The sequence below is a fragment of the Sminthopsis crassicaudata genome, chromosome 6 (genome assembly GCF_048593235.1).
Source record: "Sminthopsis crassicaudata isolate SCR6 chromosome 6, ASM4859323v1, whole genome shotgun sequence".
Lineage (NCBI taxonomy): Eukaryota > Metazoa > Chordata > Mammalia > Dasyuromorphia > Dasyuridae > Sminthopsis > Sminthopsis crassicaudata.
Genome location: NC_133622.1, coordinates 162,242,556 through 162,268,792, shown reverse-complemented (window position 1 = coordinate 162,268,792; position 26,237 = coordinate 162,242,556). Strand labels below are relative to the sequence as shown.

General features: G+C 34.4%; 1 protein-coding gene across 1 annotated transcript in view; it reads right to left on the bottom strand.

Annotated features, from left to right (window-relative positions):
* The window catches only part of PPEF2 (protein phosphatase with EF-hand domain 2), a 35,200-nt gene extending 16,492 nt beyond the window's left edge, over positions 1 to 18,708 (bottom strand). The window contains exons 1-9 of the mRNA XM_074274207.1: positions 18,654 to 18,708; positions 12,685 to 12,812; positions 12,502 to 12,559; positions 11,535 to 11,710; positions 10,431 to 10,545; positions 8,714 to 8,760; positions 5,729 to 5,895; positions 3,392 to 3,428; positions 3,151 to 3,300 (exon numbers count right to left, since the gene is read on the bottom strand). Of these exons, the coding sequence (XP_074130308.1) occupies positions 3,151 to 3,300; positions 3,392 to 3,428; positions 5,729 to 5,895; positions 8,714 to 8,760; positions 10,431 to 10,545; positions 11,535 to 11,710; positions 12,502 to 12,559; positions 12,685 to 12,812; positions 18,654 to 18,708 (933 nt within the window). The remainder of the gene's footprint in view (positions 1 to 3,150; positions 3,301 to 3,391; positions 3,429 to 5,728; positions 5,896 to 8,713; positions 8,761 to 10,430; positions 10,546 to 11,534; positions 11,711 to 12,501; positions 12,560 to 12,684; positions 12,813 to 18,653) is intronic.
* Positions 18,709 to 26,237: the final 7,529 nt, after the last annotated feature.

Sequence of the window (26,237 nt, the reverse complement as noted above, 5' to 3'; positions counted from 1 at the left end):
GCCACCTAGCTGTCCCCAAGTCCGGTGTTATTTCTATCCCCATAATATTTTTAGCATTGAATCCCTTGTCTCTATTCCTATGGCCACCAACCTAGTTCAGAACCTCATCAATTGATGGAAGGAATTCTGAATTTTAAAAATCACTTCAAGGAAGATGATAATTAGGTGTTCTCCATCCCAATTATTTATGGTTGGGGCATTGGCCTCCTAATGCCTTAATTTGAAATAATTATTTTGCTGCCATGTCTAAATGTAGAAAATTTAAAAACAAACATTTCCTGACCATTGTCAGTGAGTTTTTAAAATAATAATTTGTTTCATTTAAATTTTTTTTGAGATTGGTTTGAATACCATGAATTGAGTACAATCTTTCCATGAAATTATCTGCTACAGTGAATGAGTTTGTAATAGCATCTGCAAAAAGTGCAGAAAAGTTCATTCATTTAAGCAAAAACAAACTATGTATGACATATTTCTGTAATATTTTCCAGCTAATATGAGAATTATCAGATAAATGCTGTTAAACTCTTGTTTGTTAACAAAAATTGATGTATGGTATGGGCAGTATGATTTTTTAAAGCAAACATCTCCATAATTTAAGATAGCTTTACAATTATGCATAAAAAATAAGAAGCAATGGAAATCTGATCTGTTTCAAGGCCAGTACATAAATTTTGAGTAGTACTGAAAGCTTCACTTATAGATATGGAATAATAAACAAGTATTATTAATATGCAAAAATATTGCAATTAGTCTTCCTTTCTTGAGTTTCTCTCCTCTCCAATACTCCACATAGATCCTAAAATGATTTTCCTTAAGTATATGTCTGACCATACACATTCTACTACTCAATAAATACTACTGCTTTCTTTAGGATAAATTATAAACTCATTTGTATAACATTTAACTTCACAACTTGGACCCAAATTGTTTTTTCAACCTCATTGTAGATCACTTACTTAGTCATATTTGATCCAGTCAAAATGACCTTAATATTCTTCACATAAGAAACTTCATCTACCTTTGTACTAGCTGTCCTCTAAAATTCCCTTCTTATCTCTTCTTCAAATGCCTTGTTTACCATTAGAATTCCATGAATGAAAACTTTTAAAATATATTTTTGAGAATACACGTTGTAAGAATTATTTATCGCCCAACAACTATGTGGTCCTGAGCAGGCAAGTCACTTAACCTAATCCTGCCAGTTCCTATTATTCTCTTTCTCAAAGTTACCTTTTTATGTATTTTATATATATTCTTTTTTATACTTATGTACATATTGACTCTTCTGATGGAAATCTTAGTGATCAAAAGTAGCTTCATGCTTGTCTTTGCATCCCTAACACCTAGCACAGTCCCTGGCATTTAGCACTATTTAATAAAAGTTTGTTAATTAATTAAATCTGAATTCTTAAGATTAACTAAAGAACTGCTTATATACAGAGGGAGCAAATAATTTTTAGACATTGATGGAAAAGAACATATCTTTCTTAAGTAACTTTCCTGCTGACTAAGATAAGCCTCCTACTTTATTCCTTCATTCTATTTCTCCTCTAAATACTGAAAGAATTAGAACTTTTACAAAAAGTTAATAAAAACTGGAACATAACAATTTTTTTGTGTGAGACAGACATAACAGATTTTTTTTCCAATACTCGTCTTTTCCCCTTTCCCTACCTTATTCCATCATAGGATTTAGTGTTGGAAGGAAGTTTAGAAGTCATCTAATCTACTCTATTAATTTATAGATTAGGAAACTTAGATCTCCAGAGGTGACTTTCCCAAGATCACACATGTAGCAAATGGTAGAGCCAAGATTCAAACCCAAGTTGGCATCCAAATTCTGTGCTCTTTCCACTACACTGTGTCTAATTTGGGAAGAGAAGTTTCTTCCCCAAAGGTTCTGATCTCCTCTTCTCATGTCTTTTGGGCTGTGATTGCCAATTAATTATAACTACTTCACTTTGTTGCCTAAAGTTCATTCTCTTGGGGCCAGCTAAGACATAATGTCCTCTATTTCTTATTTTTCTTCCTGACTGACGAGTCAGGAACAATTGGGTGAAAGTACAGCTTGTTTTATGATGTTAATGAATCTCAAATCCTACACTGGAAATAAAGTCAGCCTCTTCCTGTTAGATTAGACAGCTCTCTGGCTTGATCTAAATCAGTCAGTCTTCCTTGTCTGAAGCATCTCAGATTCCTGGTGGCTTGCTTAAGAAACAAAACCCATAATTTTTGGTTGTTAGGACTGAATTATATAATAAAATGGAAAATATTGATAATATTTTTGACAATAATTCATGTAAAAGTTACTTATCACTTACTAGCTTTATAACAAGTCAAATCATTTAGTCTCCCTATGCATCAATTTCCTCATCAGTAAAAGGGAAATAATAAGGATGATAATAATATGATAAGTATAATGAAATAATAATAAGCACATTTTATGGAGTGGTGAAAATCCAATGAGATAATATTTAATGCGCTTTGCAAACCTTAAAAATATTATTATTATTATGTGTTCTTAGATTCAATAGAACTCATTCTCCCATTAACATCACACTCTTAGAGTGGCAGATGTAAGTAAAAAAACTAAGATTCTCACAATCCAATTCTTCATTGACAAAGTGAAGTAGAAAATAGATATGAAATTAGTAAAGACTATTAACATAATTGACTATATCAATAACCAAGCTATCATGTGATTATATCAATAGATGCAGAAAAAGCATTTGACAAAATGCAACACTCATTCCTATTAAAAAAAACACTAGAGAGCATAGGAATAAATGGAATTTTCCTTAAAATGATAAGTATCATATGTGATGGAGATAAACTAAAGGCATTCCCAGTAAGATCAGGAGTGAAATAAGGTTGCCCTATATAATAATATATTTTAATAATAATGAATACATTATTATTCAATATTGTATTAGAAATATTAGCTTTAGCTAATAGAAAAAGAAACTAAAGGAATTAGAGTAGGTAATGAGAACAGATATGAAGTGGCCTAAATTATTTGGACAAAGAGGGCCATTTAGTTAAAAGTCTTTCTAGATGGTCAGTAATAATTAAATAATAAATACTTTAATGGTGATAGAAATCTGGTGTCACAGGAAAATCTGTATAAATTGATCACACAGACAATACCTTGTGCCTTTCTAGTTTTTCCAAAAGTTCTAGATCCGTCTTGTCTGAAATCCCACCATGAATTATCAGGACTTTCTCATCAATAAGGGTGGCCAGTGGAAGCCAGCAAAAAACCTCTTGTAGCATCTTCAGTATTTTCTTGCCATTTACCTGAAGAGATGAATGAATAAATAATGAACTTAGGGGAAGGAACTCAACCTATTCTACATAACAAAGGGTTTAAGTTTTAAAAACAGTGTACCTTATATTTGTGCATCACTTCCTTGGTAAAGCCATATCTAGTAAGAGTAAAAGTAAGAGTAATTTCATATTATTTTGAAGGTTTTTTTTATTTTTCATGTCTTTTACTTATGAAATTTTATTAAAGTATCCTAATATACCTTTCACAACTCTAAAGCCTTCCCTTAAAATATAAAGTCAAGGAAAATCAACCAATACAGTAATCATGTCTGTTTTTTCATGACACATTTGGTATTTATGGTGTCCTATTATTTTTACTGAGAAGACTTTCACCAACATTTTCATCAATTATTTTCTAGGATCAATATCCATTATTGAATTTACCCCTGTTAGATACCTTTTTAATGTAATTTCCTTTACATTAGTAGTTCTCAAACTTTTTAGTCTTGGAATTGCTTTTTATTCCAAAAAAAATTGAGGATGCAAAAAACTTGTTTATATTGGTTAGATCTGTAGTTATTTACCATATTAGAAATTAAAAGATCTTGGTATATTATTACAAAAATAATTTTGACCTTGTGGGCATCTGTGACTTTTTTTTTTTTTTTTAAACTGAGGCAATGGGGTTAAGGGACTTGCCCAGGATCATACAGCCAGGAAGTGTTAAGTATCTGAGGTCAAATTTGAACTCAAGTCCTTCTGACTTCAGGGCTGGTACTCTATCCACTACACCACCTAGCTGCCCCCCTCTGTGACTTTCAAGGGTCTCCAGACCACATTCTGAGAACCACTGCTTTATATTAGTGTAATCATTGTGCCATTATTAGCCTGGTTCAATTTTCTTCACTCCGCATCATTTGATACAAATCTTCCCTTGTTTCTCTGAACTATACCCAGATTTTATTTTTTATAGCACAATAATATTATACTACATTCATAAATCACAATTTTCTCACTTATTTCCCACTGTGTGCACACTTAGTTCATTTCTAATTTTTTTCACTATGACAAACAGTAATGCTATAAATATTTTGGGATATGTTAGACCTTTTATTTTTATATTTGACTTACATGCCCAGTAGTGAGATTCTTTATGGAAAGGTATGAATGGTTTAGTAATCTTCATATAATTTCAGATTATTTTCCAAAATGGTAGGATCAAGTTATACCTGTACTGACAATATATATGCATATCAACCTTCCCTGATCTCCTCCAACATTATTTTTGTCTTCTATCAACTTTATAAAGTTGAGAACTAAGTTGAGAAAGGAAAATTTGGAAGTTATTTTGATTTCTATTTCTCCATTTAATAATTAGAGAAATATTTTCTTTTTTTAAAAGAATCTTTAAAAGATTTTAATAAGACCTGGAAAATTTGTATGAACTGATACACAGTGAATTGAGAAAAGTCAGAAGAACAATTTGTATGGTAACAGCATCATTTTTTAAGAAAAACATATTTGAAAACACTTTAGAACTCTGCCCAATGCCATGACCAGCCATGATTCCAGAGGTCTGCCATCTGATTCTTGAGAGTTACATTTTCAATGTGAATATTTATACTTTGGAAATTAGCAAATGCTACAACTCAGGACTTGATTCATTGTTTTGCTAGTAGTTTTTCTACTTGTAAGAAAATGATAGAGAAAATATTAAGGATGCAGATTATAAGTGCATTGAACATATTCTTCTTCCACCCTTCTTCTACCCATCTCCTGCTTTTGGCAGTTAATATTTATCAACAGACCTCTGCACGTTACCCACCTCTGGACAGAGTAGGGATGGACTCATGGTAAAGAATGAGATATACATATTTGGACGTGGCCATTGCATGGATTTGTTTTGTTTTTGCTATGCTCATTTGCCATAAAGACAGCATTTTTCTTTTTTTCAAGGAGGTGAGAATGGAATGAGAGCTTGTTTTTGTTTTTGTTTTTTTAAGAAAAAAAAGAAATAAAAAGGACTATTGAAGCATTTTTAAAAAATACACAGAATAGAACAGAAGGAAGTTCTGAAGGAAATAATGACAAGTGAGACAAGTGTTTAAAGAAAAAACTATATAATAGAAATTCATAGTTTCTCATGTAAATCTCTTCTGCTTTGCATATAGAAATTTTTTTTGGTGTTTGTGAAATTCAAAATAAAATGATTCTTTAAAAAAGTATTTGTAGGGGCAGCTAAATGGTGCAATGGATAGAGCACTGGCCCTAGAACCAGGAAGACCTGAGTTCAAATCCAGCCTCAGATACTTGTTAACTGTGTGATCCTGGGTAAGTCAATTGCTTTGCCAATCCAAAAAAAAAATGTAGAGAACTAAAATGGAAGATTTATAAAAATCAACTTCTTGAAATAGTTCCAAGTACATAGCTAAGACCTAGGTATGTTTTATTACCATACCGTAAATTGACTAAATGATCTTCATGATTTCCTCGGTTTAGATGGAACTCCTTTGGGTAAACCAACATGAAGGCAAAGAGAATCATCAAAATTTCAATTGAGTGTTTGCCTCTATCCACAAAGTCACCATTGAACACATAGGATCTCTCAGGAGATGGAAGACCATTCTGTGTGGCAAGAAAACAGAGCCAAAATATAATCAGAAAAAGATAAGGAAAAGAAATAGCAGAATTTTACAGATGAACCCCAAAGCCCAAACATTGCACAAACTCTAAAAACAAAACCAAAAAATAATATGGCTGCCAGTATTCCAATAGAAAAATAAGAGGGGGAAATCATCAGCCAATAGTTCTGAAATTTTGGAAGCAACAGATTTTTAATTTACTTAAAAACAGAGAAAGAAGGGGGGAAATGTCATATAGTTACCTAAGCAATACAAATCCAATAAAAATGGAAATCAAACTAAGCTTCAAACATGCAAGTATTATTGTAACAGCTAGTCACTAAACATTTATAATATGATTATGTATGCAAGGCATGTTGCCAAATACTGGGAATACAAAAAAAGTAACAATATATAGTTCCTGCTTTTTATTTTATTTTTCAATCAATAAGCATTTATTTATTTATTCAACATTTTTCAGAATATATTTTTTCTTAATTTATAGAATAAAAGAAGCATTTCTTAACATAGTTAACATAATAGTTGTATATAAAACTGCAAATCTATTACCTACAACTTGTTATTCCTTTTAAATTTATAATAAAGTTATCATGTAAATTTCTCTCCCCTTTCATTCTTCCCCTCCTACTCTCTTCCTGCTACCTTAAAGATGGGTACCATTAGAAACAAGGAGGTATATGTGTGTATGTATATAATTATGCTGCACATATATTATCAGTTTTTTCTCTGTATGCAGATAGAATCTTTCTCCATATGTCCTTTATAGTTAATTGAGGCATTTAGAATAGTCAAAATGATTTATTCACTCAGTAAACAATAGTGAATACAATATTTTGTATTGTATTGTTGTTGTTGCTGAATACAATATTTTCTTGGTTCTGCTCATTTTGCTTTTCATTATTTTATGAAATTTAATATAATTTAAAATAAATTTAATAAATTTTAATAAATTGTTTTTAATTGAGTGGAATTGGATGGCCAAGTATATACCACCCTTAAAAAACATTGAGTACAGCTATATACAAATACATACTTAATAAGTACTTATTCTCAGTGATTCTGATCTACCAGAGTTCTATAGTTTACATCAGATTAGGGAAGATATTAGCAGAAAGAAAGAAATTCCTCTTCATTTTGACATCTTTTTAGTAAACCCAAGTTAATAAAATAATAGAATCACAGCATATCAGAGCTAGAAAAAAGCCATAGAGTTCATGTAGTCCAACCTCCTCATTTTACAGAGATGAAGCTGAATCCCAGAGAGGAAAGACAAGTTAGACAAGATGTAAAGGGAGAGAGTCAAGACTTGAATTCATTTCTTTTGACTCCAATTTCATTGAGGTGAGTAAAAGTTTGGGAAGTAGTGGCCAATCTCATGCCAGCAAAACTAATTATTAACTAATTGCCACAGACAGGCAGGTAACAGGACCTGTTCTCAACCTGTCCCCTGCAGCAAACCCTGTGGAAAAAAGGTCCACCATCCCTATCACCAACTGCCACCAATGGGACAAGCAATCCAACTTACCTGAAGCAGCAAGACTATCTGCAGCAGGTAGTGTACCACCAGGTACAGAACTTAGAAATGCATAATATATATTTATAGTATTGTATATCAGCATATTTTATACTATATAATTCAGACTTCTCCATTTTGAAGGGAGGACACAGAAATTCTACATGGATTTTCTACATTGTGGGGTGCCATATCCTTAACCCCAATATGTATAAGGGATCACTGCAATTGCTATATTGCATTATGAATCATTTTATATTTTCTTAGAAATAAATACCATGAAATTTAAGTTCACTATGATATTGCATATGGAAGAAACTTTAAATAATCTCATTCTCTCAAAAATTTAGGAGCACTATGATTACTTATCAGAAAAAGAAGAAAATTGGTTGCTGTACTGTAAACTCTTCTATCTATTTAGTATCAGTGTATATAATTTAAAAATCATAGAATATTGTACTAAAATAATCCTGAAAGTTTATATGGTACTACTATATGTTGACTCTAGAAATTTCAAAACAGTCAATTTGGGCTTGATTTATGGCCAAACTGCCTCACAAACAGACGGACTATTCAAAAGTAGAATGAACTGCCTTAGTGGATTTCTCATCACAGGAATGGAAGAACATCTATCACTAGATACTTTCACAGGAATGTCACATGATTCTTCTCAAATTTTAGTTTACATTAAGGTCTATGAACTTATATCTTAAGGAAATATTTTGATAACTATATTTCAGTATTGTTGGTTTCCCTTGTAATATTATCCATTTCATTTGATGCATTTAAAAGCATTATTCTGAGAAAGGGTCTACAAGATTGGTCAGACTACCAAAGGCGTCCATGGCTCTGTAAACTTTGAGAACTCCGGTTTGGGAGGATGTTGTTCAGATATAGTTTGGATTAGATAAAGAAGGAGGAGTAGGAAGAGGAGAAAGAAGAGAAATTAGCATTTATCTATTTTACATAGGTTAACTCATTTGATCCTCATATCAGCCTTGTGAGGAAGACTCTATTATTATCTTCAATTCATAGATGAAAAAACTCAGGCAGATAGAGATTAAGTGACTTGCCCAGGATCACATAATAAATGTCGTTATCTCAAGTGTATCCTGACTCTAAGTCTCTTACTCTATCCACTGTACCACCTCGACACCCTTTTCCAACTCTGAGATCCTGAGATTTTGTTATTTACTGCACGGTTATTGTAATTAATAAGATTAAAAAAACATTTTCTAATTCCAGTTATTTTAAAATTGAAAATTTATGTTTTACTAAAAATCCATACCTTGTAAAATATGAATATTAAGTCATCCAGCTGGCCATGTAAATCTCCTAACAAAGACATAGGGAAAATGATCAGTTCCTACTGGTATTTGTCATTCTCTCTAATGTTTACTCTAAATAGGAAAAAAAAAAAAACGATGCATATACATACCTACCCTGAGGAAGTCCTGACTTTTTGGTTTTTTAGTTTTTCCATAAATAAAATATAAATAGCATTTTCTTGCACTATAATAATAGCAACAACTTGAAGTAATGAATATAATCTTTTTTTCAGAAACAGAACTATACGAAATAAATATATGTAGGGATAACAATAACTTCATTGATTGGGATTGGTTGGGACAAAGCTGAGATGTCATCCCCAAGGGGGAAAAAGGTCTTGTAGCAATTGCATTTCAACAAGGAACCAACAGATGACAGCAGTGGAGAACAACTGTGAGCAGTTCATTAGCCACACCTGCAAATGGTAATTCAGAGGACCGGAATATCACAGGAACAGATGGCAGCTCAGGGAGAGATTAGGGCAACAGAGGATGTCAGGAATTTGCAGTTACAGGGGGGAAATAGGCATCTCACACCCTGATACTATCATCAGACCAACAATCAATATTGGAAGCTCTTAGTGGAAAGGAGCACAGTGGTCCCAGCAGTGGTCCCCAAATGCAAATGCAATGATAGGAAGATGAATCCCCATAGTTATGTTTTCTGTTCAAGCAAGTTCCCTAAATGTGTGCTGTCTTCTACAGTAAAACTGGAATGGGGTGGAGGCGAGAAAGGAGAAGCATAAAATACTTCTCTATTTAAATGTATGTTTCGTTGAGGTTGGGTGTCCTGTGGTTGGTGTGATAAAAGAAATATTAGTAATGGTTCATGATCTTGGGGAATCTCCCCTCCAGGCAGGGATGTGTCAAGATCAGTTTCAATGAAATTGCATAGCCAATTATGATCAATTGCTCCTTGAAAATGAGTAGATATTACAGATCAGGGCTTGATTTATTGTTTTGTTCCTTTTTTTGACAAGAAATGGTGGAGAAAATGTTAATACAGATTAATATTAATTAATGTTAATATAGATTAATGCTAGTTCAGATTAAACATAAAAGTATGTCTTTTACACATTTTTTTTCCCCTGGAGATATGGTTGTTTAATATTTTCCAGCATGTCTCTGGATTCAATCTAAATATATCTTTTTTTCATAAAATAATTTATTTTATGAATTTATTTTCATAAAATTATTTATTCACAAAGTCATGATAAAAACATTTGTATAGATTAATAAAAATCAAATATTTGAATTTATACTCAACATTCTGCAACTTGAGCTATAATTTTAAGGCCTTAAATAAACAATGAAATCCCCAAAGCGACCTCAATTTTACTAGACTGATTACCTCCAACTGCTTCCCAGACAGTGGAGGAGTTAGCAAGTCAACGTTTCTGCTTTTCTCAGTAACTGGATCACCTGAATTCATCTGTAGGTGAGAAGGCCACCTGAATTCACCCCCCCAAGGCCTGCTACATGCATCTTTTTACTCAAGCAGGGATGAGCAGTTTTCCCTTTTGTTCTGAGTTCATAATGCCCTTAGCTCTCAATTTTCCAGCTCTGCTGCCCTCAATTAGGGCTTTTTACGATTAGTGTACAGAATTTATATTCAAATTCTCCCCTCTGGCGATCCCAAACAATAAAGACTTTCTCCGAATGCCCCAGTTTACTTACCACACACAGTGATCTCCTCACTGTAACAGGTTGAGATGTGGTTGATGTTTGGCAATTGTATGAGATATTTCCTGGCCTCGTGCAGAATATTTAAGACATAACGAGCGTGTAGCTGCTACTGGGAGAAAAAGGGGAGGGAAAGAGAATGAAAAACAAGAGAGTGTGTTTCTGAGTGAAAAAAGGCCCTATTTGGATATTTTCAAGTAGTGATTATAAGAAATCACGAGCCCTTAGTTGAAACCTGCTATCTCTACTTTCCTTTCCATCCATCCATGAAATCTGTATATTTCATTCCTTCTAGATCATGATCATCCTAATCAATCATCCCAAATTCTTTCTCCTCTCCCTACCATCACACCCTTTTATCATTAATCCCACATATAATCCCATAATAAAACCCATAAAATGGGAAACAGAGAAAGTCATTTGCCTAAGGTGACTCATACAGAAAGTCACAAAGATAGAATTTTTGAACCTAGATCTCTAACACCAAGGGCAATGCTTTTTCTGTTCCACTATATAGTTCTGAATGTATTTCATGTATATATATATAATTGTATTGTATACACACACTTGAACACCGGTGTGTACATGTATGCACATTATTGCGTGTTTGTCTGCACTAAAATATATGCTATGTATATACTAGCAAACATACACAGTATATATGTATACAGTTGTTACGTATCTGTATATATATGTTAACATATAAGATATATGAATATATACCATGTAATATATAGACACATACATGAGTGTCTGTTTATATGTATAGTCTTACATATACCCAAATGTATAATTATTGTATACATTGTGCATGTACTTGTGTTTATATGTTCACATATACACGTGTATACACAGTACATATGTATCTGTACACATATCTCTATATTGCATTAATTGATGTATTCTTTTCACTCTTTTCTTCCAGAAACACTGGATGACTAGAGAATGAATTGTGACATCCCTTTAATTGAGTTCACCCCTTTAATACACATGTGGTAGTCTGGGAAATTTGACTTCTATTTGGTGTCTTCATACATAAAAAGGTATCTGAAGCTTCACGATTGGGTATCACCATCCATATTCCCCTGATCTGCTTACTTTTTTCTGTTTGAAAGCTTCCACTAAGGCAGTCGCATGGTCAGGAAGGAGAGGAAAGGAGACATGGGGTCCGGTGTAATAGTCTGGCACCTCTATGGATTCATAGTCACAGTATTCTTCCATCTCCGACTCCTTAAGGAGTCTCTCCTCAGTGAACATAGAGCTAAGGAAGTTCCCTAATCAGGACAGAAAAAGTTCCGGTGAATCTTGCTGAAATACTGACGCAAATGAGAGTCAAAATGAGTTATAAGAATCCTCAGAGCTTTCATACTCTTTATTTTGTAAATTATCTGCTGTTTCTTCTCACCTGATACTCATTGGAAGCATGGGAGCTTTGGTAGGGGAGAGGGAAGAAGGGTCATTTTAGAGCATGAGACACTGACAGGAAAGGACAAAATGAAAAATCTCTGTCTTCCAACTTCATTGGAAAGTCCTCTTAAAATGGGGAGACTCCAAGAAGGTGAGAGAGAACAGCTGCAAGTTGGAATGAGGGGCACTGGCCTGGGTGTCTCCTTAGAAACAAGTCTAGTTAGGGAGGTACTATATTACAATCTTTAGAAAATCAAGAGCTAGGGGCAGCTAGGTGGTGCAGTGGATAGAGCACCAGTCCTGAAGTCAGGAAGACCTGAGCTCAAATGTGGTCTCAGACACTTAATACTTCCTAGCTGTGTGACCCAGGGCAAGTCACTTAACCCCAATTGCCTCAGCATAAAGAAAAAAAAGAAAAGAAAATCAAGAGCTGTCCAATTTAGGGAAGAAATCTGGTGAATTCTTCCCAACTGGAGAAAGAAGAGAAATGAAAGGAGGGGATTCCAGTGAATTTATGGCTTAGAGTCTTTCTCAGTTCCTCCCCTGAGATTTCCTCTCATCTCTGCATGTATAAGCTCTCACCTTTGAACAGACACAACCCCTAATCTCTAAACCCTTGATTAATGAGGTCTGCATGCTGAAGGAAGTGGGGTCTTACTTTCATTTTGGCTATTTGGTGTGAAGTGATCCACAAGGTAACTGAAGAAATCATGGAGCTGCCAAAGAAAAGAAGGGAAAGTTGAACTGGATTTGAAGTCCAAATCCAAGAGTTATAGAGTCCCAGACTACTTTGAAAAATTGGCAGGAAAGGAGCCCTAGAAATGTCCCCCAAACATTGTACCTTGACCTGATCTTGGTGTCCTGAATATTCCATAGACTGGAAGATGGTCCACGTACATCGTCTCCTCATTTCCAGGCGGGCAATATAGCGGCGGTACCATCTCTGGATCAGGACTGCTGCCTTAAAGGCTACGACAGGGCCAGAAAATATTCATTGGAAAATTATGGCTGCTGGGGGGACATTGCGTGAAAGTGTATTATTGTCCATTTTGGGGGCAAAAGGAGAAGAGATTTACTGCTCAAGTGAAGTTTAATTAAATGTGTTTAAGAAGAGACCAATAAAAAAAAACAACAAACCATTGTAGTTCTGTGGGAAAAGGCCCAGGAGATCATGAGCTAAGACCCAGGTCCAAACCCAGATGCCATCACCACTTACTAACTTCATGATCTTCATGGCCTTTCTTTTAGTACTAAATATATGTCAGCTATTAATATAACAAGTCCTACGGAATATTCTCCAGATGCAAAGTGTACTTGGAAAACATACCTTTACAAACAGATATATTTGTAGTATTTTGAGATGGTTACTATGGAGGATGATTTAAAATGCTAATTCAGACTTTACCAGAGCCAAAAATCCTTAAGAGCAATTTAGACAATTGTAACATTTTTACACTTTTACCTACCTTGTCACTTCATAAAATCTCCCAGCTTATTTACTGAAAACAACCAAATATTTGAGAGGAGAAAGAGCAGAATACAGGTGAACTTGTCTAGAGGAACCATTCCTCGAAATATGACAAATATTCTCTGCTGGTTCTTGTGAGAATTACAAATATACATGTACAGATAGATGGATAGAGAGAGAAAAAGAGACAGATAGACATGAAGAGAGGGAGAGGGAGAGAGAGAGAGAGAGAGAGAGAGAGAGAGAGAGAGAGAGAGAGAGAGAGAGAGAGAGAGAGAGACAGAGAGACACAGAGAGACACAGAGAGACAGAGACAGAGAGAGAGACAGAGACAGAGACAGAGAGACAGAGAGAGACACAGAGAGAGACACAGAGAGACAGAGACAGAGACAGAGAGAGAGACAGAGACAGAGACAGAGAGACAGAGAGAGACAGAGACAGAGAGACAGAGACAGAGAGAGAGACAGAGAGAGAGAGACAGAGAGAGAGAGGGAAAGAGAGAGAGACAGAGAGAGAGACAGAGAGAGAGAGAAAGAGAGAGAAAGAAGAGGGAAGAGAGAAAAGAGAAGAGAAGAGAGAAGAAAGAGAAGAAAGGCATCATTTGTTTTGCTTGACTATATTTGTTTGTTACAAATAGGAATTTATATTTGTTCGTTACAAATAGGAATTTATATTTGTAAGAAGTGAAGTAGACAGTAATAATAGAGGTGGAAAAACCAAAAAGAAAAAAAATTAACAAGGAAATAAAGATAAATAGTTAAAGATATAGTCACTGCTTATGGTTTACTCATGCAAACATAATAAAAATGGTAATACAAAATTAGGCACCCAATATACAGTATTGTACTTTAATGTTTGACAAACACAAAGATCCAAAATTTTGGGACAAGAAATCACTATTTGACAAAAATCCTGAGAAAACTATAAACACCCTTTGACCTAGTAGGTCTGTATCCCAAAAAGATCAAAGGAAAATGGCAAGTACTTATATGTACAAAAATATTTATAGCAGCTTTTTTTGTGGTAGCAAAGAAAGGGAAATTTAGAAGATACCCATAAATTAGGGAATGGCTGAACAAAGTGTGGTATTTGATCATGATGAGATATTATTGTGGTATAACAAATGAAAGGTAGGATCTTTCAGAAAAAATTGAGAAAACATACATGGACTGATGCAAAGTGAAAGGAGGAGTACTAGGAGAATATTGTACATAGTAACAGCACTGTTATATAATGATGAGTTGTGCAATATGATCCAGGATGATTCCAAAGGACTTTTGATTTAAAAAAAAAACTGTTATACACTACCAGAAAAAGAACTGATGATGTTTGAATGAAAACTTGACATAATATTTTTCCTTACTTTATTATTTTTGGTCTGTATTTTCTGTTTTCTTTTTTTTTTTTGGCAAGGCAATTGAGGTTAAATGACTTGCCTAATGTTACACAACTAGTAAATGTTAAGTGTCTGAGGCTGAATTTTAACTCAGGTCTTCCTGAATCCAGGATGGGTACTCTACCCACTATACCATCTGGCTGCCTCTGCTGCCCCTACAAATGTCTGATGTGGAAATGTTTTGCACGATTTTGTATATATAATCTATATCAAATTGTTTTGCTTTCTTAAAGAGGGGAGAGGGGAGGGAGAAAGAAACGGAATTTGGAGCTCAATGTTTAAAAAAATGAACATTAAAAATTTAAGTTTACATGTAATTGAGAAAAAATAAAATATAAATAATTATAAAAAAATTTAAATGGCAATATTATTCCTTAACTATTTTATTAATCAAATGTCTAAAAGATAGTCTTTAGAAATAGGCCAAAGAATGACAAAATTCACTTGAAAAAAAAAGATCTAGTGTCTCAAGGAAAGAGAAAAAAATGAATGGGATGTAACATTATCAGACATCATCACAACTATTTGATACTGATAAAAAAAAAAAAGAACCAGAAAAGTGAAGCAGATCAAAAAAATAAAAATGTCATCTCCCTCATTAGAATGTGAACTTCTGGATGACAGGGAATGTTTTTGGCTTTTTTTTTTTGTGGCTCCAGAGCTTTGCACAATGCCTGCCCTTTATTGCTGTTGTGGAATTGTCTCTTTATACTCCATTTGGAATTTTCTTGGAAAAGATACACAGTGGTTTGAAGTTTCTTTCTCCAGCTCATTTTACAGATGAGGAAACTGAGGCAGGCAGGGTTAAATGACTTGTTCAGGGTCTCACAAGTAATAAATGCCAGAAGCCGGATTTGGTCCTTCTGACTCCAGAGCCTGTGCTCTATTAGCTGCCCAGGCTGTCAAAAATGAATCAATGACTAAATTAGCAAGAAATAGAAGCAATCAAAAGAGAGTAGCCAAGTGTTTAATAAACTCCAAAATATAAATTATTGGAAGAAAGACTTCCTTTTGAGGAAGAATCACTAAGAAAACTAGAAAACCTTTTAACACAAATTAGGTTTGAATGGATATTTAAACCTTACCTGCATCTTACACCATCTATATCAATATGTAATGTTCCATATATTAACAAAAGGTCTTATATTGAAAGTAGAAAAGGAGACCATCTGTCAATGGTGGGTTTTGAGTTGAATCTTGGTGGAAACATCAGTGAAAATGAAGAATGTTGGATTGAATTAGAGAGGGGCCTAAGTTAGGGAGATGGTGACGATGTGGAAAGCTGTTAACAAAGATCCAGGGACTATACCCCAAGAGCTATAAAACGGTGCATACACTTTAATCCAGCAGTGTCTGTATCCCAAAGAGATAATAAAAAGAGGAAAAAGGCCCACACATGCAAAATTGTTGGTAGCAGCTTTTTTTTGTAGTGGCAAGGAATTAGAAATTGAGTGGATATCCATCAGTTTGGAAACAGCTCAATACATTATGGTGTATAAAGGTAATGGAATATTATTGTTTTATAAGAAATGATTAGCAGGTTAGTTTCAGAAAAGCCTGGAAAGACTCACAGGAACTAATGCTGAGTGAAGTGAGCAGAACCAAGAGAACATTGTACACAATAATGATAAGATTAATGATGATCAACTGTGATGGTCTTGGCTCTTCTCTGAATTTTTTTTTGTGTTGTTGTTGTTGTTGAGGCAATTGGGGCTAAGTGACTTACCTAAGGTCACACAGCTAGGAAGTGTTAAGTGTCTGAGGTCAAATTTGAACTCAGGTCCTCCTGACTTCAGGGCTGCTGCTCTATCCACTGCCCCACCTAGCTGCCCCAGTCTTGCCCTTCTCAACAAGGCAATTCTAATAGACTTGGGATGGAAAATGTCAGTCACATCCAGAAACAGAACTATGGAGACAAAGGTTGATCAAAGTATGGAATTTTCACCTTTTTTCTTTGCTTGTTTCTTTCTTTCTCATAATTTTTCCCCTTTTGGTCTGATTTTTCTTGCACAACATGACAAATATGGAAATATGTTTGAAAGGATTGCACATATTTAATCTATATCGGATTGCTTATTGTCTTGGGGAGGAGGGAGGAGAAAAAATTTGTAACACAAAGTGTTACAAAAATGAATGTTGAAATTATCTTTACATATATTTGGAAAAATAAAATACAATTTAAAAAAATAGTCCAGTCAAGATATGATGAGGGTCTAAATCAGGCGTGGTTATGTTAGTGGAGAGAAGATAACAGAAAGCATCAATAAAAATACTGAATGAATAAAGAAGGCAGTCTGTATCAGAGAATGAAGGCATCCGAGATGGTTGCTATGGAAACAGCTGAATGTAAATTAAAATTTTCAACACACTTGGCTAAGCTATTGATCTCTAGGAGAGAAGTGAGAACCAGTGCTTCTACTCAAATTGAAGAAAATTAAAACAGATAAAGACTTAGTGGGCAGGAAATCTGATGATTTAGGAGAAAAAAATTCTTGGAAAAATACGATTGCTTTAGGAGGCAATTGTACAGTTGCATAGCTATTTCTTCCCCCAGAGATAAGAGACAAAACAAAATCAAAGGGAACAAAGCAGAAACCTTTTAGTTTTCCTGGAATATTAACAAGAGCTCTACTAATCTAGAAAGGTTGTCTGTGGGTTTATTAAAGAAAATATTCTAGAGAAGGGTAGTTTAACCTTTAAAAATATGTGTGTGTATTACATAGATGTATACATATGAGTGAGTATATATACACAGATATATATAAACATATATACACACATATATACATACATACATATATATGTACACACATATATGTATATATATACATATACATATGTGTGTATATATATATATTATATATATATATATATATATATATATATATATATACCATAATTGTAGGTTTATGTATAGGTGTGCATGTATTTCCTTATTTGAATTATTATTTTTCTTGATAGTCTTGTTGTGAGCCAAATATCAAGTCTGGCATTTGCATAAAGTGCCCCTCACTTTTACTCTATGCTCTGGGTTGGCAAAGGGGGGCAAAAGATAGAATTGGTCAAAACCTGGAGAGGTTTTCTGGTTTCTGGATTTGAGAGGAGACACACGTAGTCTTAACTCTCTGCAGCAGAGGTTCTCTGGAAGGAGCCAACATGGACAGGTGCCAGTGAGCTGCTCTCCATGTTCAGCATGTCCTGTTCCCAGCCTATCTCTCTAGGACTTCAGACAAATTCTCCTGAAATCACAGTGGGGAAATTCCTTCCCCATGTAGATCTGCCCTTGTTTTTATTGTTTTTTTAATATCTTATTTTTCCAAATACATGCAAGGATAGTTTTCAACATTCACCTTTTCAAAACCTTATGCCCCAAATTTTTCTCCCTCCCTCCTCCCCAAGACAGCAAACAATTAGATATAGGTTAACCATGTGCAGTTCTTCTAAGCATACTTCCATATTTGTCATGCTGCATAAAAAAATCCGATCAAATGGGAAAAAATATGATAAAGGAAAAAACAAAACAAAACAAGCAAACAACCAACAACAAAAGTTGAAAATACTAGGCTTTGATCCACATTCAGTTTCTATAGTTCTTTCTCTGATGCGGATGGTATTTTCCATCCCAAGTCTATTGGAATTGCCTTGAATCACCTCATTGTTGAAAAGAACCCAGTCCAACACAGTTGACCATCACATAATCTTGTTATTATGTACAATGTTCTCTTGGTTCTGCTCACTTCATGTAAGTCTTCCCAGACTTTTCTGAAGTCAGCCTAAATCTGCCCTTGTTTTACAAGTTACATAGTCTTAGAGAATTGCTAGAGACATGAAGTGACCTGCCTAGAGTCCCACAGCCAGTCTGGGTCAGTGTTGGGACTTGAACCCGAATCCTCCTGGCTCTGAGTATGACTCTCTATCTACCATGAAATAGAGTGGAAATGCATACCGCTCTCTGCCTTCTGGAGAACAAAATGGTGGTGATTGGAGCTGCCACTTCCCATCTTTTAACAGTCTTCTTTCTGGTTGGTCTTGGACTGAGTGGCTTCCACTGAAAAACAATCTGACTTGGGAGGAATAAAACAGAAGTGAAACAAAATAATTAAGAATATTTTAAATGATATTTTATCATGTTAATTTAAAAACAAATTCATTAACCTCAACCCCTCCAATATCTATTTCTTGCTCTGCCTATATTGCTCTCTGAAACTCATTCCACAATTAATAGACTTTCCTTTCATTTTAGACCTTGTCTTTCCATTTATTTTATACCATCTGGTAGTCCGAGATACTCCCCCCATTGACACAGCATGTCTGGCCACCCTTTCTAGTACTGATTTCATATCCCTTCTTTTTCACTCCTACACACACATTAGTTCTGGAAGAAAAGTCAAAATCATTCTTTCTTTACAATGCCCTTTTCTGAATATCACTTGGATGCTATCATTCTAGAAGCTCTCTTCCTTTTAGGTTCACGCTATCCAAATTTATCACCCGAATCAGATCTTTTTCTTAGATGAGTTCAATGTTTGGTCCCCATTCTTCTCCTCTCCAACATCTGCCTTTATGTTAGGGACCTTTAGTGTACAGAATAATATTCTTTCAATCATCTTAAAGTCTCATTTCTTCAATTCAATTCCCAGACCTCTTCCTTTTTACCTCAATCACATCTTTACCCAGAAATCTTCCACTTCTATGACCAAGATCTCTGATATTGTTTTCATCCAATATTAATTTTCTAGCATTCTCTTTCTAACTCACCCTCCTCCTCTTCCTTTCCTTCTCCTCCACCTTCCTCTAATCAGAATTAAGTGACTTAACCCAGGATCACAGATAGTAGGTGTCTGAGGCCAGATTTGAACTCTAAATCTATAATTTATCCTCACTATGACTGCCAATTCTTCCACCTCTCATCATTTCCCCAGGCCATCAACCCTGCTCTAGCTATTCTTTTCTTCCTTCCAAATCTTAGTATTTGAATAAACTACTTCAACTCTACACTATTTTCTAAAATTGAATTTTCATTCACTTGTCCTATCCTATCACAACTCATAGTTTGCTAAACCCCAATTCTGTGTTATTCCTATCATTTGCCCCCTCTGCTACTGAGCAGAGTTGGAAGAAATGACACAATGTTGATTAGGTTTATTAGAAATTTACTTTTTGTATTCTCAACTGGACTCTGAGTGTACCAGTTTTTTTCCCTAAATAATTCTCTATCCCATTCAGCAAAGCAGTTATTCCAACTCTTTGCTCTACAAGTCTCACATACCATCCCCTCCCCTTACCCTCTCAACCAGGGATCTCTCCCTATATTTTACTGATAAAATAGCAAATGTTCACTGTGAGATCCCCCCCCATTTTCTTCATTATATAACTCAAATTTATGTTAAAGAAAAGATATGTGTGTGTGTGTGTGTGTGTGTGTATGTATCCTAATCTCCTCAAGGGATTGTCCTATATCATTCTTCCTTTCCTCAGTCTTAAGCTTGTGGCATCCAATTCTTATCTTCTCACTTGCAATCTGCCTTCTAGCCTCATCACTTAACTAAAACTGCAATCTGCAAAGTTACTAATGATCTCTTCTTTGAAAAATCCTGCTCTTTATCTCAGTCTTCATCTTTCTTGACCTCTCCTTGGCATTTGATGCTACTGACCATCTCCTTTTCTAGATGCTCACTCCTCTCTGTATTTTCACAATGTTATTCTCTCTTGGTTCTCCTCCTACTTGTTTGACCAAGCCATCTCAGTCATTTGATGGACCCTTATTCACATCATGCTCTCTAATTGTCAGTATTCACTGAAGTGCTGTCTTAGGCACTCTTCTCTTTTCCCTCTACATTCTCTTTGTTGAGAATAACTTTACTTCCCATGGAGTTAATTTTTATCTCTAGGCAACATAACCACCAGATTTATATATCCAATCTTTGTCTTTTTTCTGATTCCTAATCCTATGTATCCCCAACTACCTAATGGTCTTGAGTTTTAAATTAGACATCTCAGATATAATTCAAACTCAACATGTCCAAAAACAGGATTCATTTTCTTTACTCCCCCAAACTTACCCCTCTTCCTAACTTTCCTAATGTTTGTCAAGGGGACCACCATCTTTCTATGCACTCTGAATTTCCAAGCTCTTCACTCTCTCAATCTATACATGCAACTAGTTGTCAAATCTTGTTAATTCCAAATCCACAGCATCTCTCATATACGCCCCAGTTACTACTCTCTTTTCACACAGCCACCTTACTAATTCAGGCCCCCATCACAATATGTATACATATTGCATGTATGTGCATGTGTGTGTCTGTGTATATGTGTGTGTGTTTTTTCTCATTTCCCCTAGGTTGCAAAGTAGATAGAGCAATGGTCCTGAAATCAGAAAGACTATTTCAAACTATTTGTTTGACTCTGGGTAAGTCACTTAGTTTCTCTCTGCCTCAGTTTTTTTAAACAATAAAATGAGAGCAATAACTACCTACTTCCCAAAACTGATATGAGGATCAAATGAAATAATAATTGTAAAGTGCTTAGCATAATGCCTGGCATATAGTAAGCACTATATAAATGCTCATTTTCCTTCCCCCCCTTCACCCTGGCAAATTGTAATTCTTTGAGAGCCAAAAGTATTTCACCCTAATGTCTGGTATATAGTAGGTATCATATAAATGTTTATCCACTTTTCCTTTCCCTCGGTAGACTATACATTTTTGAGAGCTATGAGTATTTCAACCTAGCACACAGTAGGCACTATATAAATACATATTCTCTTTCCCCTTCACTCTTGGTAAATTATATATATATACATACATACATACATACACAGACACGCATATACGCATATATATTCCAGTGCTTGACACTGTGTCTGGATTATCCTGGGCACTTAATAAAAGCTTGTTGATCATTTTTAATATGATTAATTAAATTGATTATTTTCTGCTTGTTGAACCATCTCCATTGCTGGTATTAATCCAAGTTGATTATAAAAATGATTTCTTAAATCATTAATGGATTGATGAACCTATTATCTGATAGATTTTATTTAAAATTTATAAATTTATAACCATTTGTGGTATTAGTGTATAGTTCTTTGCTTTATCCTTCCTTGGTTTAAATATTAAAACCATATTTGTTTCAAAAAAGAAATCTGATGGGGTACTTTCTTTCTTAATTTTTGATACTAATTTGTATAGTACTGATATTAGTTCTTTTAAAGTTTGATAAAATTCTTCCATGAGTCCAACAAGACCAGGAGTTTTTTCTCTGGTAGTTCCTTTACTAGTAGATCTATATTTTTGCCCTTCAGATTGAGTTATTTAAGATCTTCATTTGTTTTTCTGGTAGTTTGGGTATTTTATGTGTTTGAAGGCATTTCTCTATTTCTTTTGTATTTTTGGTTTTATTAGAATACTGTTGCATGATAACTTCTGATCATTCTTTTTCATTTTTTTAAAATTTTGTAGTGATTTCCCTTTGTTCATTTATTATTTTGCTAATTTGATTTTCTGTCCTCTTTTTTAAAAAACAAATTGGCCAATCAATTTTATTAGTATTTTTCAAAGAATCAGTTTTTATTTTATTTATCATTTCTATATATGAAAGCTGATTCGTTGACTGATTCATTGTTCTTTGTACTTGGAAGTCATGGTGCTACAGATACCAAATATAGTTTGGTTGCCTATCATTTTTTCTCCCTCACTAACAAAAACAAATCATATATTCCATTTATTTTAACTTATTAACTATTGTTTTAAACGTTAATTTCAGACTTGTTCAGTATAGTCAGGCTGTAAAAAATGAATTGTTAGCAATAAATAAAAAAGTGCAATTTAAAAGGAACTTTAAAATATTAGAGATCAAATGTTTCAGATCTAAAATTGAACAAGTAAAAAACCAAACTAATCATATAATATAAAATAGTCACGCACATAATTTTTTTTTATTTTTAATTTTCAGAAAAATTCAACCCACTTTTTAAAATGTCCAGAGTGTGAAAGGGTGCATGAAACTAGAGAGTGAATGCCAGGAAATGGTGGAAGTAATCAGAACTAAGCCAATGGAATTACTTCACCTGCATATCCTCCGCAAGTCTTAGCATTTCAGATTTGGAAAAGATCTTAGGAAGTCAAGTCAATTAGAATTCATTAATTAAATATCATATGCCAGGCTAAATGCTAGGGACTCAAATCTAATAGTCCATGAATCACTGGATCACTCTTCTCTTGATTACTTGTGAGCATAGAAGAATTAATGAAAGACTTTTACTTTCATAGAATATTCCCCATGTCTTCCTACTGTACTATTATCTTGTTTCTTTAGAGCAGGGGTCTTTAACCTTTGGTCTGTAAATAGATGGCAAGAAGGTTGTGAACTCTGATGCGAAAAAATTCCATTTATTTTATTATCCTCTAGTTGAAAGTTAGCATTTCCTTTGATTATTTAAAAAGTATCATTTTGAGAAGGCGACCCATAGTCTTCACCAGTCTGTCCAAAGGGATCATCTTATTCTTTAGAGCAGGGATCCTTAACCTGAAGTATGTGATTCTAGGGATAGAACACAGTGGTAGGGGCGTGAGGGTGGTTGTGAATTTATTTGGAAAAAAATTACATGTTTATCTTATCATTCTAAAATTACATGTTTATTTTTAAAATATGAATATAAATACCAATTAATATTAAAATGAAAATGAAAAAAATTACATGTTTATTTTAACCTTAACTAAAGTTAACATTCCCTTCAATTATATTGAATTATATATTATATCCATATGAATTATATATATTTACATATATATAAAACATATAAAGACATTATTCTAAGGGGGCCCATCACGTTCACTGGTCTGCCAAAGGGGTTCATGGTGCAAGCTAAAATTTTCTATTCTAGAAAGAAGCAGGGACCTTACCTTTCTTAGCGTTATCTAACAGGAAGTTTATTTTGATGGAAATTCCTTGTCAGAATCCCAAACATGATCAATATCCAGTGAGATTCATTCTAACAGCCTCTGGGGTAGGTGGATTTCTTCAAATATTACAGCTTTTTAAAAAAATAAAATAAAATAAAATGAACTGTTGGTCCTCGCTGTGGCTATTTGTGGAAACCATTCATTGATGTTAAGGTTTGAAATCCCTTTCTGCCCTAGGCAAAGTGTAAATCTCAGATTTATTTCAATTATCCTGAGAGGCTTTAAGGGATGCCCCATGTGACATCAGACCCAAGCAGCTCGGAAAGAGATTAGGTTGTACTGGGAAGGTTTGAATGGGGGATGAGAAGTAGGGGTCTCCCCGTCTCATGGGCAAGGCTAATTCCCATCCAGGTTTGCTCTGGTTTTCAATTCCCCTCTCTTCCTCAGTTCTAAGTCTTTCTGCTTTCTTAGTTTAAGAATCTTTATTACTGACTCAGAGGTCTCTTAAGATTGAGCTACTTAGTCCAGAAATAGCAAAGTGCTGACAAGACTGAGTGGATGGGGAGAGGTAGAGTGGAGGGGGTATAGCCCAGCTTGGCAGGAAGGCAGAAATAATCCTCAATAAGACAACAGGTGTTAGGATTGTAGAGTTTAGAACCAAGATGGTTACAAAGCCAGCAAAAGAGTTATTTTTCTAGCAATCAGCAAAGACTGTTCCGTCCCATTAAACTTGAATTAGAAAGTAATCTTCCACAGGGAAATGGAAGTGATAGTGGGTTGGCTATTAACCAACACCCAAACTGCCTTCTAGCTAGAAGAATAGAATTGAGAACTGGGAAATATTTGTTGTTGTTGTTTTGTAAGCTAAAATTCAAATAGAATTTCCTTCTGTAATGAAATTGAAATTTCTTTCTGAATTTTACAAGGATAGTCAGGTGGTATTTGCATCCAGTGCTGGACTTGGGAGTCCAGAAGACTAGCTGTGGGCAAGTCATTTAACCTCTGCTTCAGTTTTGTCATCTGTAAAATGGAGGTGAGAATACCTACCTCCCAGGGTGGTTATGGGCATCAAATGAGATGACATGTGTAATGTGCTTTGCAAACCTTAAAGTGCTACATAAATGCTAGCTATCATTATAAGTAATTATAGTAATTGCTATAAAAATTGATAATGATAAAATTACTAATTGTTTATAATATAAATAATAACTAATAGTTATAATAATTATTAATAATAAAATTACTAATAGTGAAGAGTACCGAGAAGAGTGGTATCTGAATTCTCTCCTACTTGCCCACTGTATGATTCTGGGTAAGTAACTGAGCCTCTTTGGTCTCAGTTTGCTCATATAGAAAATAAGGGTATTGGACAGGAATCTCCAAAATTCTTTCTAAAGTCTATCATGCTCTTTATAAGTTCTGGGTATTACTGGTTCTGTTCCTTCTCCCATCCCGCTCCATGGTTAAGGGGTCAAATGGGGCTATGAGCCGCACAAGATTATAGACAAGTGAATAGTATTCCTTGCTGTGAGAGTGTGGTGAAGAAACCAAAGGCAGAAGGTGGAACAACCTGGATCAAACCTCCTGTGGGGCTGAAGCTCCTCGGTGGGGAGTAGGGTAATTTCTATCAGCCAAATTAGTGCTGACTAATTATTTCTGCTGATCTGGTGCAATGCAGCATTCTGTTTCCTGCTCTGTGGATATTGAAAACTACCATTTTTAATATAATGATTAAACCCTCATCAAAACTCCACTCTGGCTTACAAGAGGGGCCTGTAAATCTTGCTCAACAACCAATCAAAAGCATGAATAAATAAATAATTCATAAATGCAACATGTACTGTGCTAGATGATGAAGATAACAAAACAAAAATGAAAGAGTTAGAGTCTCTGAAACTGAACTCTTAAAGTATCATGAAAGGTCATAAATCCATTTGAATAGGTTCTTATTCATATCCTCTCACATTTTCTAGCTCCATACTGCAATCCTCAATCATAAAAATTAAGGATTAATCTCTTTTTCTTTTTTGACAAGATTCCTAAACTAATAGTTGAGGAGAATATAGAATGCAGATATAGATTTATCTATATTTCTAGCAAAGCTTTTGATATATTATCATACCATCTATATCTCATTTAAGAACGAGAAAAAGGAAAGAAGGAAGGAGGGAAAAAGAAAGGAAGAAAGGAAGGAAGGAAGGAAGGAAGGAAGGAAGGAAGGAAGGAAGAAAGAAAAAGGAAGGAAGGAAGGAATGAGGTATGAATTCTTAAGGAATCTAAGAGGTGGGAAGATATAAAAGATAAAGAAAAAATTCAGATCTTATTATTATTGAGATAAAGTGACTATCAATTATATTCTTATGTCCACATTTATATAAACATTTTATGGGACCCAAGAAAATGACAATAATGAGACATCATACCAAAATGTGTGGGATACAGCCAAAGCAGTAATAAGGGGAAGTTTTATATCTCTACAGGCCTACTTGCATAAAATAGAAAAAGAGAGGGCCAACGAATTGGGCTTACAACTAAAATTGCTAGAAAAGGAACAAATTAAAAACCCTCAGACAAACACAAAACTTGAAATTCAAAAAATAAAAGGTGAGATTAATAAAATTGAA